At 64.4% G+C, this 13815-nt stretch overlaps 3 protein-coding genes across 12 annotated transcripts in view; 2 read left to right on the forward strand and 1 right to left on the reverse strand.

Moving 5' to 3' along the window:
- DNM2 (dynamin 2) overlaps positions 1-5325 on the forward strand; it is a 42815-nt gene extending 37490 nt beyond the window's left edge. For 4 of the 8 annotated variants that reach the window (XM_067314612.1, XM_067314616.1, XM_067314613.1 and 1 more), the window contains 2 exons: positions 154-4051; positions 4722-5325. In XM_067314612.1, the coding sequence (XP_067170713.1) occupies positions 154-223 (70 nt within the window). In that variant the 3' untranslated portion in view covers positions 224-4051; positions 4722-5325. The remainder of the gene's footprint in view (positions 1-153; positions 4052-4721) is intronic. The other 4 variants (XM_067314614.1, XM_067314619.1, XM_067314615.1 and 1 more) reach the window with 2 other exon arrangements.
- A 1411-nt stretch (positions 5326-6736) lies between these two features.
- On the reverse strand, positions 6737-8803 carry TMED1 (transmembrane p24 trafficking protein 1). Its single transcript, XM_067314631.1, has 4 exons — positions 8592-8803; positions 7515-7612; positions 7251-7434; positions 6737-7119 (listed from the first exon to the last, which is right to left on the reverse strand). The coding sequence occupies exons 1-4, from the start codon at positions 8754-8756 to the stop codon at positions 6901-6903; spliced, it is 666 nt and encodes a 221-aa protein (XP_067170732.1). The 5' UTR covers positions 8757-8803; the 3' UTR covers positions 6737-6900.
- A 939-nt stretch (positions 8804-9742) lies between these two features.
- Positions 9743-13111, forward strand: C36H19orf38 (chromosome 36 C19orf38 homolog). Of its 3 annotated transcripts, XM_067314627.1 has the most exons (9): positions 9743-9964; positions 10225-10601; positions 10678-10977; positions 11150-11227; positions 11366-11449; positions 11874-11901; positions 12083-12126; positions 12249-12286; positions 12501-13087. In XM_067314627.1, the coding sequence occupies exons 2-9, from the start codon at positions 10562-10564 to the stop codon at positions 12624-12626; spliced, it is 738 nt and encodes a 245-aa protein (XP_067170728.1). In that variant the 5' UTR covers positions 9743-9964; positions 10225-10561; the 3' UTR covers positions 12627-13087. The 3 variants fall into 3 exon arrangements, with proteins under 3 accessions (XP_067170728.1, XP_067170729.1, XP_067170730.1); XM_067314628.1 differs by having other exon boundaries at positions 9743-10601; positions 13035-13111; XM_067314629.1 differs by lacking the exon at positions 11874-11901 and having other exon boundaries at positions 9743-10601; positions 12501-12584.
- The last annotated feature ends 704 nt before the right edge of the window (positions 13112-13815 follow it).

The following is a 13815-nucleotide window of genomic DNA, read 5'->3' on the forward strand; positions in this document are numbered from 1 at the left end:
GGGGCGAGCTCCGCGTGCCGGGGGCGGCGGGGCGCAGCAGAGACGGGGAGAGCGGGCGGCCGAAGGAGCCGCGCCGGGCCTCCCCTGCCGCCGCAGCGCCGAGCCGTCCTCCCCCCGCTCACGCCTCTGTTCCCCTTCTTGTTCTCTCTGCAGCAGAAGACCCCCCGCCGCGCCGAACCGGCCGACCATTATCCGACCGGCCGAACCCTCCCTGCTCGATTAACCGCCCAGGGGCTGCTAGCGACTCCCGCGTGCCCGGAGCGGCTGCCCCACACCTGCCGCTTTCATTTGCCGTTTGGGGGGAGGGAGCAGGGGGGAGGAGGGGAAACCCCGCGTCTAATCTCTTGTTTTTAAAACCATCCTACCTGTGTATCCTGGGGTGCATCAGGACGAGTGTTGCCAGCAGGTCGAGGGAGGGGATCCTCCCCCTCTCCTCAGCCCTGGTGAGGCCACATCTGGAGTACTGCGTCCAGTTCTGGGCTCCCCAGGACAAGAGGGATGTGGCACTACTGGAGCAAGTCCAGCGAAGGGCTACAAAGATGATTAGGGGACTGGAGCATCTCTCTTGTGAGGAAAGACTGAGAGAGCTGGGCCTGTTTAGCCTGGAGAAGAGAAGGCTGAGAGGAGATCTTATCAATGTGTACAAGTATCTCAAGGGAGGGTGTAAAGAGGATGGAGCCAGACTCTTTTCAGTGGTGCCCAGCGACAGGGCGCAAGGCAACGGGCACAAACTGAAACACAGACACTTCCATCTGAATATGAGGAAAAACTTCTTCCCTGTGAGGGTGACAGAGCACTGGAGCAGGTTGCCCAGAGAGGCTGTGGAGTCTCTATTTCTGGAGATATTCAAACCCCACCTGGATGCGATCCTGTGCAACGTGCTCTCAATTTGCTTGAGCAGGGGGGTTGGACGAGATGATCTCCAAGAGATCCCTTCCAACCTCAACCCTTCTGTGATTCCGTGATTCTGTGATCAGTCGGCAGAGCGCTTCTAACCAAGGCCGGTCCCCACCAGCGCGCCGAGCGCCCTCCTTGGGACAGGCGCAGCACATCCTCGCTTGTAAATACCGATGGCATCAGTTAAGGATGGGCGATGCTCCTCTCCCTGCCTCATCTCCGCTGGGTCCGAGCTAGGAAGTGGGTAGTTGGCATTACGGTGCGAGGGGCTGGCGCGGGACAACCCGTCGGCGCCGGAGAAGCCCCCTAGCGCTAGGTGCACTGAGTCCCGCTGTGCCCCGTGTATAATAAACCCTGGAGGATTATATTTTTTTGGGTTGAATATTGCACTTTGTCAGAAATCCCCCCTCTCCCCCTTCCTCCAACACGCAAACGCTCAGCGTTCTTGCCTTGGGATCGTCTGAATGTATGAGACGGGGATGGGAGAGCTCTGAGAGGTGGTTGACTCAAAGACTGTCTTCTTTCTTTGGCTGTGTGCAGAATCTCCTAAAGCTGCCGTTGAGGCTGATCAGATTCCTGCCTGTATGCTTTCTTCTTCCTTTTCCTCCTCTTCCTCCTCCCCCCCAGAATTTTTGTATTAATATATTATATATAAAACATAGTGATTTTTGTTTTTCTCTCCTGAACCCCTTACCTTAAAGTTGATTGCTAATCTGACCATAGTCTATATTTCAGTTTTTATAGCTTTGAGGAAAATTTATATATGGAAAATGATGGGACTGCAGATAGCGATTTGCTAATAAATCTAATCCGCCGCAAGCAGGAGCAGACTGTCCAGGTAGTCCTTTTCTCAAGAGGTGCCACTCAGCAGTAAACCTCAGGTATTTCTTCTGCAACACCTGCACTCGCCCCGATCTGTAATTGGTGCTCACCTTAAAGCGGCCGGCTGCGTGCGTACCGAGACGGTGCCTAGACCGACTGTGAGTAGCGATCGTCAGCGACAAGTGAAACCCAAAGCCAGGCTGACCCCCAAAAGAGACTGGAATAATGGGAGGAGACGTGCAGAGAGGTGGGTCCTGTAAAAATAGCGCGTTGAGCCCCCTCCTCCCGCTCGCAGGCGGTGGGCAGCTCGGAGGCCGCTCTGCTTAGCAAGGGCGGCTGTTTGGACCCCGGGGGTTGTCCGGCATCTCCAGAACCGCAGCTTTTCCAAGCGCAGGGAGGAGGACGTGAGCGTTCAGCCCTGCTGTGCCGGGCGGGAGAATCCGGCCGCTCTCCAAGCCCGCGCGCAGCACGGGTCCTCCCCGGCGCCCGGGCGGTTCGGTGGCCTCCGATAAGCATGCGCGAGGTTGCAGAGTCCCACGGAGGTTTTGCGTCTCGGAGGACGGCCTTAGCGAGGGGGAGCTTTGCCGGTAAAGCCTTGCCGTAGCACCCACGCGTCGAGCCAGCCGTGCCTCGGACCCCGCGGCCGCAGCGCCGCCCCGGCCGCTGCTGCCATAGACAACGGTGCCTTTCCGGAGGAGCTAATGGCGCGCGCTGCCCCGCGGGGCTCTGGCTGGGAGCAGAGGTTGTAAATATTTTTAAAGACTGTGTTAATTGTATAGAAAAAAAAAAAAAAGAAAAAAAAAGTAGGTTTTTAAAAACATCAACTCCAGCCCTAGCCCGACCTTGCTGCCTGTGAGCCCCCAGCGGGGCGGCAGCATCGCGGCCGGGGCGCGTGGGAGGGGGCTGCGGACCGGCCTGCCTTAACTCCGACCCCTGTCAAAGAGACCTTTCCGCAGCGGCCTGTTCCCGGCTGGAGAGACCCCCCCCCCCCGCCTGCCTCGCCTCGGCTGCAGGGCCGCCCGTCCGTTGCAAGCCCCGCGTTAGCCCCGCCGGGGCGAGGGGCGCGGAGCAGCTGCCGGGGGGTGCAGAGCGCGGCGCCGCCACGGCTCAGCCCGGCTCTTGGTCCCGTCCTCCGTCGCGTTCCTCCGCCGGCCGTCGCGCTCTTCTGCCTCCTGTCCCCTCTCCTGGTGTTACCCCTCCTGAGGCGCCTTGGGGCCTCCCTCTCTCACCTCGTGTGGCTAAAAAACACCAATACACTTCTCTCCTGTTCCTTCAGTTTGCCAATGTGTAAGTGCCTCCGTTCTGTATCCTATTAATAAACTAAAAAGAAAAAAAAATAAAGGGAAAAACTCTTCTGGTGAAAGTCTCTGGCACTTTGTGGTGTTTTCTGTCTCATCCCTTCCTTTTCCTCCTGTCTTTTCCTCCAGTGTCTGATTGCCGGTGGCTGGGAATAAGGGGCTTGGTGAGGGCTTGAGGCTGCTCGCGCCGGGTGCCCGTGGCGGCAGAGGGAGCCGGGAGCCTCCCGGGACCCACCTCCTTCCGAAAGGAAAGTTGGGAATTTCACAGCAGAGTCAGTCCCCAGGTGTGGGGGGGACGGAGCGCCGGCATTGGTGCTGCGGGCTGCTGGCACCTTCCTGGAGCCCCCTGGACACGGAAAGTCTCGGTCCGAGCCGGAGGCATCGCTCCAGCCGAGACTGGGCTCAGGGCAAGGCAAAAGCTGCAGCTCCCTTATGCCAGCCACTGTCCTCCGTGTAATGGCCAAGGCTTCCCCGTGCCGTGAGTGCACGGCAGGTTTGAGCTGGGGCAGGAAAAACGCTGCTCGGAGCCAGGCAGCCCTGCGGGGCCCCGGCTGGATGCAGCCGTCAGGCGCCGCCATCGCTGCTCCCCGCAGCCCTTCCCGGGGGCTGTTTCTGCTTCGCTGCTGCTGGTCTTGGGGCAGAGCTGGAGTTTTGGTGTCTTTGCAACTCGGGCTGCTCCTCGCCCTCGGAAACGCTCGGGGCTGCGGCGTTCCCTGCTGCTAAAGCTCGTCTCGCTGCCCGAGGGCCACGCGCAGCTCTGCTCCCGCCATCAGCCTTGGCTCAGCCCCGGCTGCTTTTGCAGCTGGGCTCTGTCCCGCCGGAGCGGCGCGGTGCCGGTTGCAGGCCTGTCCCCGGCAGCGCGGCCTGGCCACGCGATGGAGCTGCAGGACGCGCGAGGAGGGCCGGGGCCAGCCAAAGCCTCCCCCCGGTGCAGGATGGCGTCAGCAGGACACCGTATCCCCGACACCGCAGAAGCCTGCAAAGCTCCGGCATTGCAAGGGAGCGCAGCAGGCTGGACGGAAGCCCGAGGCAGGGTGCGAAGCTGAAAGGGATTCGGAGGTTTGCTGCCCGCACGTGTAACGCGCAGCACAGGGCGCGCAGGCGCTCGCCGGGCTCTCGTTGGGGCAGGGGCAGCCCTGCGCGGCGTCCCTGGGATGAGCACGGCACCCACCCTGCAGCGAGGCGGCTGCCAGCGGATCGGCACGGCCACCTGCTCGGCCTCCCCCGCCACAGCTTCGGGGCCCACCGGGATGCTCCTCCGGCTGCAAGGAGGAAAGTCGCGGTTGTGAGTCGCAGGGCCTTGGCTGCGCCGCTCTAATCAGTCACTAATTGGAGGAATCTAACGAGGGAGCTGATGAAAAGCGGTTGCATTCCTAGTTGGCTGAGGGAGACAGGGCTGAAATAATCAAGTCTCTTCCCCTGCGGGGGCCAGGCGGCACCACCCTCCCCTGCGATTTTGGTGAGTGAGGTCTCGCGGGGCTCCCCTGGAGTGGTCTGAAGCTCTCCAGGAGGATGGGAGCCGCCTGCCGGGACACGGCGCGGGGCTCCGGCTGCCCGAGGTTCGCCCCGTCCCACTGCCGGGAGCATGATCCCGCGGGAGCGAACGCCGGTGCTGTGGCTGCGGGACCCTCTCTCCTCGCCACCGCTGGGGGAGCGCAGACGTGTGCAAACGCCTCTTTTTTTTCCCCTCTTTCTTGCAACCAGGCGCCCGGCTCCCTCCGCTCCCTCCCGGCCGTTCTTCTGACCAGCTGCCTCTTCCGAGTGCTGCCGCTGCCGCCAGGCCCGCTGCTTCCGACCTGCCTGCACCCTCCCGGGCGGCTCTGCCCAGCTGCAGCTCCATGAAGCCAAGATCCAGCCGGAGACGCCTCCGCCATCTCCCCGTGCGGCCCAGGGACAGTGCATGGCCTCAGCTCTCGAGCCAGGCATGAAGTACGTGGCGTCGGGTGTGTGCAAGGATTCCCGGCCCCGGGATATTTTGATCCTGTCTAAAGGTATCCTTCCCGTCGGCTCCCAGGCAGCAGGGAGCCCGTTGAGCCGGACTTAGCTTTCCTTGGGCTGAATGATTTTGCTGGGCTCTTTTCACCTCCATCACTGTATATAAGTCGCGATTTAACAGATAAATAATCCCCTCCCGCAGCGTGGGACTGGCTCCAGCTCACCCCCCCTTGCCCCACCTGCAAAGTTGCGGGCAACTCTGCACTGACCGAAGGGATTTGCCCTTCCCTTTTGCGGGCGGCTTGCGAGGGGCCCAAGGGGCATCTTCCAGGGAAGCGGCAGGGGCAGAAATGCATAAAATACCTCCACAGTTTGCCCTGTGTTTGGAGTATTTCTTCCCCTCACTCTCCCCCCAACCCAGGTGCCTCCCCCCATTTAGGGACACCAGGAATATTTGCTCCCCGAGCACGCGTAAGGCTCGATTTGCTCCATGCCCAGTGCTGTATCCTCGCTTTTGTTCAGCTGTTTTCCGTGGGGGAAAACCCCTCGTGCACTAATCCCACCTCAGCATTTGCGGAGGGACATCCTGTATCCCTCCCCCCCCCCTCCGAGAAGGACCAGCCTGGCTGCATCGGAGAGCTGCTCTCTGCTCGCAGGCAGGGCGAGGCCAGGCCCTGCTCCCTGCCAGATAAGCAGCACGGGACGGACGGAAAACCCTCTCCCAGTGCCCTTTCCCCTCAGGGATCCGCTCCCGGGGCCCTTTCTCCTCTAAACCGAGGTGATTTGGAGAGCAGCAGCTGCAGTTTGCACAGCCCCGGGCTAGGAGCGAGACTACAACCTAACTCGGGTTCACGGTGACTCATCAGTGCCCAGAATAGGTTTCTTCCTAAAAGGCTGAGTCACGCGTAGGTGACGGACGGCTCCGCAGCGATTAAACGCATCCAGGTCAGCGCTGCCCACGCAGAGGCGCCAAGCCAGGAACAGGAGCCCGATGGGTAGGAGAGGGCCCCGGCCTCCGGTCCTGGATCTGCCACTCGAAGCCGGCCCAGGACCAGGGACGTGTCCCCAGAGAGGAGGCCAGGAGGGAAGCAGAGCCCCAGATACTGGATCCTTCCCCGCAGGGCGGACTTGGAACGGTTTAAGGCATGTTTGGGGCACAGTCAGGGTGGGGAATGCAGACACACGTCCCCAGAGGAGGATGAGGAGACGCGTGGCACCTTGTGGGGTGGGAATTGCGGAGAAGGTGGCAAATATCCCCTAAACATTGCGAACCGGAGGAGGCTGAAGCAGTGGGATCCTGCAGGGAAGATCCTAACACACTGGCAGGGAAGGAAGCAGAGGGGCCGGTGCCAGCTGGAGCTGGGCTGCTCCTTCCCCAGGGGAGCAAGATGCTGTGCGGAGCAATCCGGGCAGGTCCCAGCACAGCGAAGGGGAGCAGCCCCAGGAATTAGCTGCATTTGAGTTACGCGTCCGGCCCAAGGAAGAGCCGGCCGAGAGCAGTGGTTTCCGGGCATGCTCCTGCAGGGAGAGTGGACACCAGCGCCACGTGGGTCCCTGCACTTGGAGCACTGGCTCCCAGAGGCGGAGCAGGAGACAGAGGCGGGATACTCCAGAGACACCGCCGCAGGCAGCGCGGAGGAGGCACGAGGGGAGGTACAGGGACACGGACCGGCCTCGGCCCCTCGGTCCGATTTCGCCCAGCGCCGCCACAGCGAGGCCTCCCTCCCCTCCCCTCCCCTCCCCGGCGGCTCGCTACGGCTCCAAAGCACCGATGCCATCGGGGGTAGAAAGCTGGCTTGTTTTAATCCCCGCAGCCAGGGCAGGGGGGGAGAAGCAGCAGTTCAAGATCGAGTCAAGTGGAGCGGGCGGAGGGGCGTGCGTTCCTCCGCCGGCACCACCCGGCTCCGTACCGTCCCCACGGGGAGCAGAGTCCCGTCCCCGGCGCCTTCTACGTCCGCACCTGCCTCTTGTCCTCGAAGAGGCTCTTCAGCATGTACACCTGGAGGAAGGCCACCACCACCAGCACGCCCAGGTTCACCGCCGACCAGAAGTTCACCCGGCCCAGGTTGCTCTCCTGCAGGTTGCGGTCCCTCGCCTCGAAGGCTCGCAGCAGCGTCTGCATCTGGATGCTCCGCTCCAGGCGGCTCTTCATGGTCTCGATGGACTCCTGGGCACAGGGACGAGCGCAGAAACGCCAGAGCCGGCGGCTAGCACCAGGCGGATGCACCGAGCGGGCCGAACCCCGCCGGGACTCCCGCCTGCCTCCCCCGGCCCCTTGGCGCCATCCCCACCACACACCTTTATGTCCTCGATCTTGATATCGAGCATGTCTTCGGGCTCCACCGCCTCCATCCAGTTGTCCGCGTCGTCGTCGTCCTGGGCGCTGTCGAAGATGAGCTCAAAGAACACCAGCTTCTCCGAGATGGTGCTGAAGGAGTTGTCGAAGCAGAGCTTGTAGTCGCCGGCCTCCGTGGGCTCCACGCTGGGGAGAGGAGAGCGCGGGGGTGAGCACGGCGAGCCGGGCCGGGCTGTGGCCGGCAGGGCAGCGGGGGCAGGACTCACGTGTGCACCCCGTCCGATTTCCGGTACTCGCTGACCAGCAGCAGCCCCGAGGGGCTCTCCAAGGAAAAGTCGACATCCAGCCCAGCTCCGCCGATCACCTGGGCCGTGACACGGCCGTGAGCGGTGGGGACAGCGGCACCGGGGGCCGGGTCCCCCCCCCCAGCACCACCTCCCCGAGCCCCGATTCCCCCAGCCGCACAGTCCCAGTGCACCCCAGACCCTCCAGTACCACGTCCCTGGCCTGACCCGACCCCCCCCCAGTACTCCTAAAACCCTTCTAGGTCCACCAAATCCTGCCACTACCAACTGCCCCCCAAATCCTCCTGGTCCCCCCCAAATCCTGACGACAGTGACACCTCCCCCAGATCCCCCTGGTTCCTCTCCAAAATCCTGCGGATACCAACCCCCCCCCAAAATCCCCCTGGTTCCCCCCCCCAAAATCCTGCCGGTACCAACCACCCCCCAAACCCCCTAGTTCCCCCCAAAATCCTGCCGGTACCAACCACTCCCCAAACCCCCTGGTTCCCCCCCAAAATCCTGCCGGTACCAACCATTCCCCAGATCCCCCTGGTTCCCCCCCAAATCCTGCCGGTACCAACCCCCCCCAAATCCCCCTGGTTCTCCCCAAAATCCTGCCGGTACCAACCCCCCCGGTTCCCCCCCAAAATCCTGCCGGTACCAACCATTCCCCAGATCCCCCTGGTTCCCCCCTAAATCCTGCCGGTACCAACCCCCCCCAAATCCCCCTGGTTCTCCCCAAAATCCTGCCGGTACCAACCCCCCCCAAATCCCCCTGGTTCCCCCCCCCAAAATCCTACCGGTACCAACCACCCCCCCAAATCCCCTGTTTCCCCCCAAAATCCTGCCTGTAAACCCTGCCCCCTTCCCCCCCCAAATCCAGCCCTCTCCCGGTACCGGCCTTCCCCAGGCCCCGCCCCCTCCCGGTACCTGCCTCCCTCTAGGCTCCGCCCCCTCCCGGTACCGGTCTCTCTCCCGGGCTTGGGCCTGGCCCCGCCCCCTTCCGGTACCGGCCTTCCGGTACCGGCCTTCCCCCCCCCGGGGCCGGCCCGCCCCCACCTGGTACTCGGCCTCCATGGAGGCGTTGCCGGGCGCGCCCTGGTAGAAGCACTCCCGCCGCCCCGCCGGCAGCACGAACGTCACCTCGGCGTCGGGCGGCGGCGGCGCAGCGCGAGGCCCGGCCCAGGGCGCCAGCGCCAGCAGCCACAGCCAGCGCGCCGCCATGCTCTGCCCGCGCTGCGCCTTTAAGGCCGGCGCCGCCCCGGCGGGACGTGGCGCCGAGGGCCCCGGGAGCGCGGGGCGCCCGCTGCGGGCGCCTGAGGCGGGAGCTGGCTGGCGGCCCGCCCCGGCGCGGCGGCTCCGCAGGCAGCGCCGCGGCCGCCCCCCGACCGGGGTCCTCAAGGACGGCCCCATTGGGCGCCCACCGGCCCGCCTCCTCCGGGATCCTCCTAGCTCATTGGCTATCCCGCTCCCCTACGCTCGCCGCGCCCTAACTTTTGATTGGTCAGAGCGGAGCAGAGCCCGCCCCCCGTATTGGCCAGCATCAAATCGGCGTCTTGCCCCAATTGCGGCGCTGGGCCCGCCCTCTAGGGGAGCCAAGCTCCCACAATGCACTGGGGTGGGGTCAGGGGTCAGGTTGTGGGGCAGATGGAGGGGGCTGGGGGCAGGTCGGGAGGCCTGGAGGCAGGTCTGGGGGGTTGTGGGGCAGATCTAGGGGGTCAGGGGGTGGGTTTGGGGGATCAGGGGTGAGACTGAGCACCCTGGGGCAGGTCTAGGGAGTCGTGGGGCCGGTTGGGAGGCCCTGGGGCAGATTTAGGGGATCAGGGGGCAGGTTTGGAGGCCTCAGGGCAGGTTCAGGGGGCTGTGGGGCAGGTTGAGAGCCCCTGGGGCAGGTCTAGCGGGTCAGAGAGCAGGTTGGGAAGCCCCAGGGGATCAGGGGGTAGTTTGGGAGCACCAGGGGCAGGTCTAGAGGCTTGTGAGGCAGGTTGAAAGTCCCTGGGGCAGGTCTAGGGGGTCAGGGGGTAGTTTGGGAGTGCCAGGGGCAGGTCTAGGGGGTTGGGGGGCAGATTGGGAGGCCCCAGGGCAGGTCTAGGGGGTCGTGGGGCAGGTTTGGAGGCCCCAGGGCAGGTCTAGGGGGTTGGGGGGCAGGTTGAAAGTCCCTGGGGCAGGTCTAGGGGGTCATGGGGCAGGTTTGGGGGGCAGGAGCGGAGGTGAGGACGTGGGTTGGGGTCTCCGCTGCCGCTCTCCGGGGCTGCCCCAGCTGGTCTCGCACCAGGCCTCCCACACGGTCCCCATCGACTCAGGGCTGGCGACGCCCCGGCAAGCGACCCCGTGCGACAGCCCCACATGCCTGCTGGCACGGCGGCGACCTCCCGGCCAGGGACTGCGTGAACTGGCCCTCGTTCCGTGTCTGTACCATAAACCCGGCTGAGGTGGGTCTCCCTGTCCAGCGAGTCACGGGCTTATTCATCGTTTCCTGCCCTGGGGCCGTTGCATAAGCCTTGCTTTGTTCCACCTCAGAGGCAGCTGCCTTTCATTAGTGGGTGAAGTGATTTCTTTAGAGGTTGGGAAAGCGTTTGGGAATAAAAGGTGCTGGAGAAAAATGTAAGAGCGTTTCAGCCCGTGCTCAGGCAGGCAGAACGCACAGAGCTGCTGGGAGACTCGCGTCTGGATTACGGTCTTCGTCACGCAGGTGTCAGCTCGGAGCAGCTCCTGAACGTACCCAGCGCCTAACTCCTCTTTTGCTTATACCACCGTGATAATTCAGAAGCGACCCCAGTGGATCACGCCTGGTATCAGCTGAGTCTCTCGTGCCCAGAACGTGGCATGTAATTCGCATTACTTTGGGTATCATGGCTGGAAAACGCCTCTTTTTGCGATGGGAATAATAAAACAATCTGTACTCGGGCACCTTCTGTCATTTCCTTCCGGGGTGATGAAACTTCGTCTTAAGCAAAAAGCTTCTTCTTCTTTTCTGCTGAGAACTTGGGTCTCATTTGCAAGGCTGTCTGTGTCCCAGACCCGTTCGGATGATGATAATGATGATGAAGTTTCTTTTCCTTGTGGCTGGTATGTTTTCCTTTTCTCGAATTGCACGCGACCGGAGATGTCTGCTCACCCGCTCACCCTCCTCTTTCTCCCTCAGGAGCCGTGGCAGCCCCTGAGCTCTCCCCACCTCCGCTCGGCCTGCTGTCCGGAGAAGAAGGGGGTCCCGTTCGGATCAGCTGCTTTGCTCCGAGGAACTACGCCGGCAGCACGTTTGAGCTCTTCGGCGTGGGCGCAAGCCGCCCGGTGCAGAGCGTCTCCGCTGAGCCGGGCCAGTACAAAGTCGACTTCGTCCTGGATGGGGCCGCCCTGGGCTTCCGGTGCTACCGGTGCCGGTACAGGAGCTACAATGGAAGCGCCTGGCAGAGCTCCCACTTCAGCACGGAGATCATGGTGAACGGTGCGTGCTCAAAGCCTCCGGCCACGGCCGAGCCGGCACCTTCGGCCATCGGCCGAGGGGCGCCGGACTCCTGGGTCCCCCGGGCTGGCGCGAGGGGCCGCGACGGGGAGCAGCTTTGGGACGGGGGCGGCGTGCGGGATGCCACGGCTGATCCCCGCGTCTCCATTCCCAGCCTCAGCTGACTCCAGCTGCGCCCCGCCGGCCGTGCCGACCGGCCCGCCCTGGCCGACGGCGACGACCCTGCGGCAAGGTAACGGCTCGGGGGTCCGATCCACTCTGCGGGCGCGTTGGCTGTCGGAGGAGGGAGCCGTGCTCCTTCGCGGCTGTGCCCCGGACCCCGCGGTGAGTCCACCCCCGGGCGACGGCAGCGTTTCCCCTCATTTTCCAGATCGCTCCTGGCTCCTCCCGGTCGCTCTGAGCGCGGCTGGCCTCGTGCTGCTGGTGGCGGTGCTGGCGGTGGTGGCCCAGCGAGGTGCGTAGAGGGGCGGACGCCGCCTCTCGTCTCTCTCTCCCGGCGCAGCCCGGCAGTGTCACGCGGCAGCGGATCCCAGCTCCGCACACGGGGATTGGCACCTGCGTTAGTCACCTGCGAGCTCCCCGCTGGGGGCCGGAGCGTGGTTAGACGCTGCCTTGGGGGCAAATGTACACTGAGGGGGATCCCTTCCCTCGTTGCCCCTCGCTCAGGGCGAGCCAGAGGTGGCATAAATCACCCAGGGAGATCGCTAATTTGGGGAGAACTGAACCGAGACGCCACCAGCCGGGTTTAATGTGCCCACGTGGCTCCGGCGTCCCCCCAGGCTTCACCGGACAGGGCAGGGCTCTTCCTGCCGTGTCCTGCAGCAAAGCCACGGCTTTGCCTCGGCGACGCCGCAAACGTCTGTTTTCTTTCTTACCAGTCAAGGCCAGAAGACAGCAGACAAAGAGGTGAGAGAGGCACGAGCTGGTGCGTCCGGGGGGAACGGCCCCGAGGGTCGAAAGTCACCCGGGACCCCTAGTCCCACGGGTGGGCAGGTGTCCCGGCGCCTTCGCCCTTCCCGAGCAGGCGAGAGCGGCAGCGCGGCGGCGAGTTTCGCTTCGCCGGGGTGTCACTGGCTTTGTTTTGCAGGGACCAGGAGTCGTGCTGGACGGAGACGCGATACCCCACGACAGGTGAGGCCGGAGGGAGCCGGAGGGGTCTCGCGGTGCGGCCGCGCCGGGGCCGAGCAGGGTCCCCGGCGGGGAAATACCTCGACTCTGCACCCTGAAAATGCTCCCGTCCCTTTTCCTCGCAGAGCTTTCCTATGAGAACTGCACGTTCGCCGTCTCCCTGGTGAGTCGCTGCCGGAGACCTGGCGAGGGGAGCGCTGGCACAGGATGCGGCCGGCTCTCTGGCAACCGCGGCCTGGGGGGGGGGGCGTTTTCCAGCCCCGGCCCGGGGTTTGGCACGAGTCGGGATGTAGCTGCCAGCCGTCCCGGCAGAGAGGCTGCGGCGCTCGGCTCATCCCCGCCTCCCTCCCCTGCCCGTGTGCCGTCCCCGAAAGCAGAGCGGGAGCCGGGGAGCTGAGAGCGGCCGCACCACCGCCCCGTCCCCAGAGCCCCCGGAAAAGAGACCTTCCCGCGCTGCCTCCCCGGAGACGCCCCACTTCAGCACCTTCAAGGCTTTGGAATGACCCCAATGATCCCCGGAGCTCCGGGGTGCCTGGCTCAGCCCAGCGCAGCGGTGCCAGCGCCGAAGCTGGCCTTTCCCGGGAAGCCGCGCAGGGAGGACGGAGCACGGCCATCGGAGGAGGCCCGGCTGCGCCCCTGTGGCTCCGTGGAGCGGGGCGGGATGGAGGGCACGTGGCGGCGTGGACCAGGGCTTTCCCGGCCGTGAGCCGTGGAAGCGATCGGGACGGGAGAGGATGTTTGGAGAAGGACGGACGGTGCCCACAAGCCACGTTGGGTTTGAAGTCAGGAAAAGGGCGAACGATGCGAAGCGACAGCTCTCCCGGGCGATCCGCCTCCCCCTTCCCCGCTCCCTCCCCCTCTCCGGCTGTCTGCTCACACCTTCGCGGTTCTTTTTTTTCCCTTTTTTTTAGGAAAAGAGCGTGGTTTAGCGCCAGACGGGTGCCGGGGCTGCAGGGCCCCATCCCGCTTCGCGCCGCCTCCCCGTCTCCCTTCCGTGCCCGTGGCGCGAGTGAGACGGCGTTGCCTCTGCCGCGGGGAGCCGGGGCGCGCTCCGCTGCGCTGCCGCCTGTTGGCCTCGGCGCGTCTCTGGTGTCAATAAAGGGCGTTTGCTGCGAGGTGACGGTGTGTGGGGGGACAAGGGGCCGCGCATCCCCGGGAGGCCGCCGAGCCCCCGCAGCGGCCGGTGAGGAGCCGAGGCAGCGGCCGGAGGGAGAGGAGCGGCCAGGAGCGCCAGCGCCTGCTGCCCAAGCCCTGCAGTGCCCAGTGCCCGTCGCATTGCCTGGTTCCCGTGTATTACCCAGTCCCGGTGCCCTGTTTCCATGCATCGCCTGGTGCCGGTGCCTGGTGCCCAGGGCCCCGTTCCTGGTGCATTGCCTGGTTCCCGGTGCCTTGCCCAATGCCTGCGGCTTTGCCCAGGGCTGTGCCCGGTGCCTTGCCAGGTGCATCGCCCCATTCCCGGTGCATTACCTGGTGCTTTGCCCACTGTATTGCCCCATTCCCGGTGCATTACCTGGTGAACTGCCCTGTGTATTGCCCCATTCCCAGTGCATTGCCCTGCTCCTGGTGCATTGTCTGGTGCATTGCCCCATTCCTGGTTCTTTACCCGGTGCATTGCCCTGTTACCCGGTACATTGCCCGGTGCCTTGCCCAGTGTATTGCCCCATTACCTGGTGCATTGCCCCATTCACAGTG

This window comes from Apteryx mantelli, chromosome 36 (assembly GCF_036417845.1).
Source record: "Apteryx mantelli isolate bAptMan1 chromosome 36, bAptMan1.hap1, whole genome shotgun sequence".
Taxonomy (NCBI): domain Eukaryota; kingdom Metazoa; phylum Chordata; class Aves; order Apterygiformes; family Apterygidae; genus Apteryx; species Apteryx mantelli.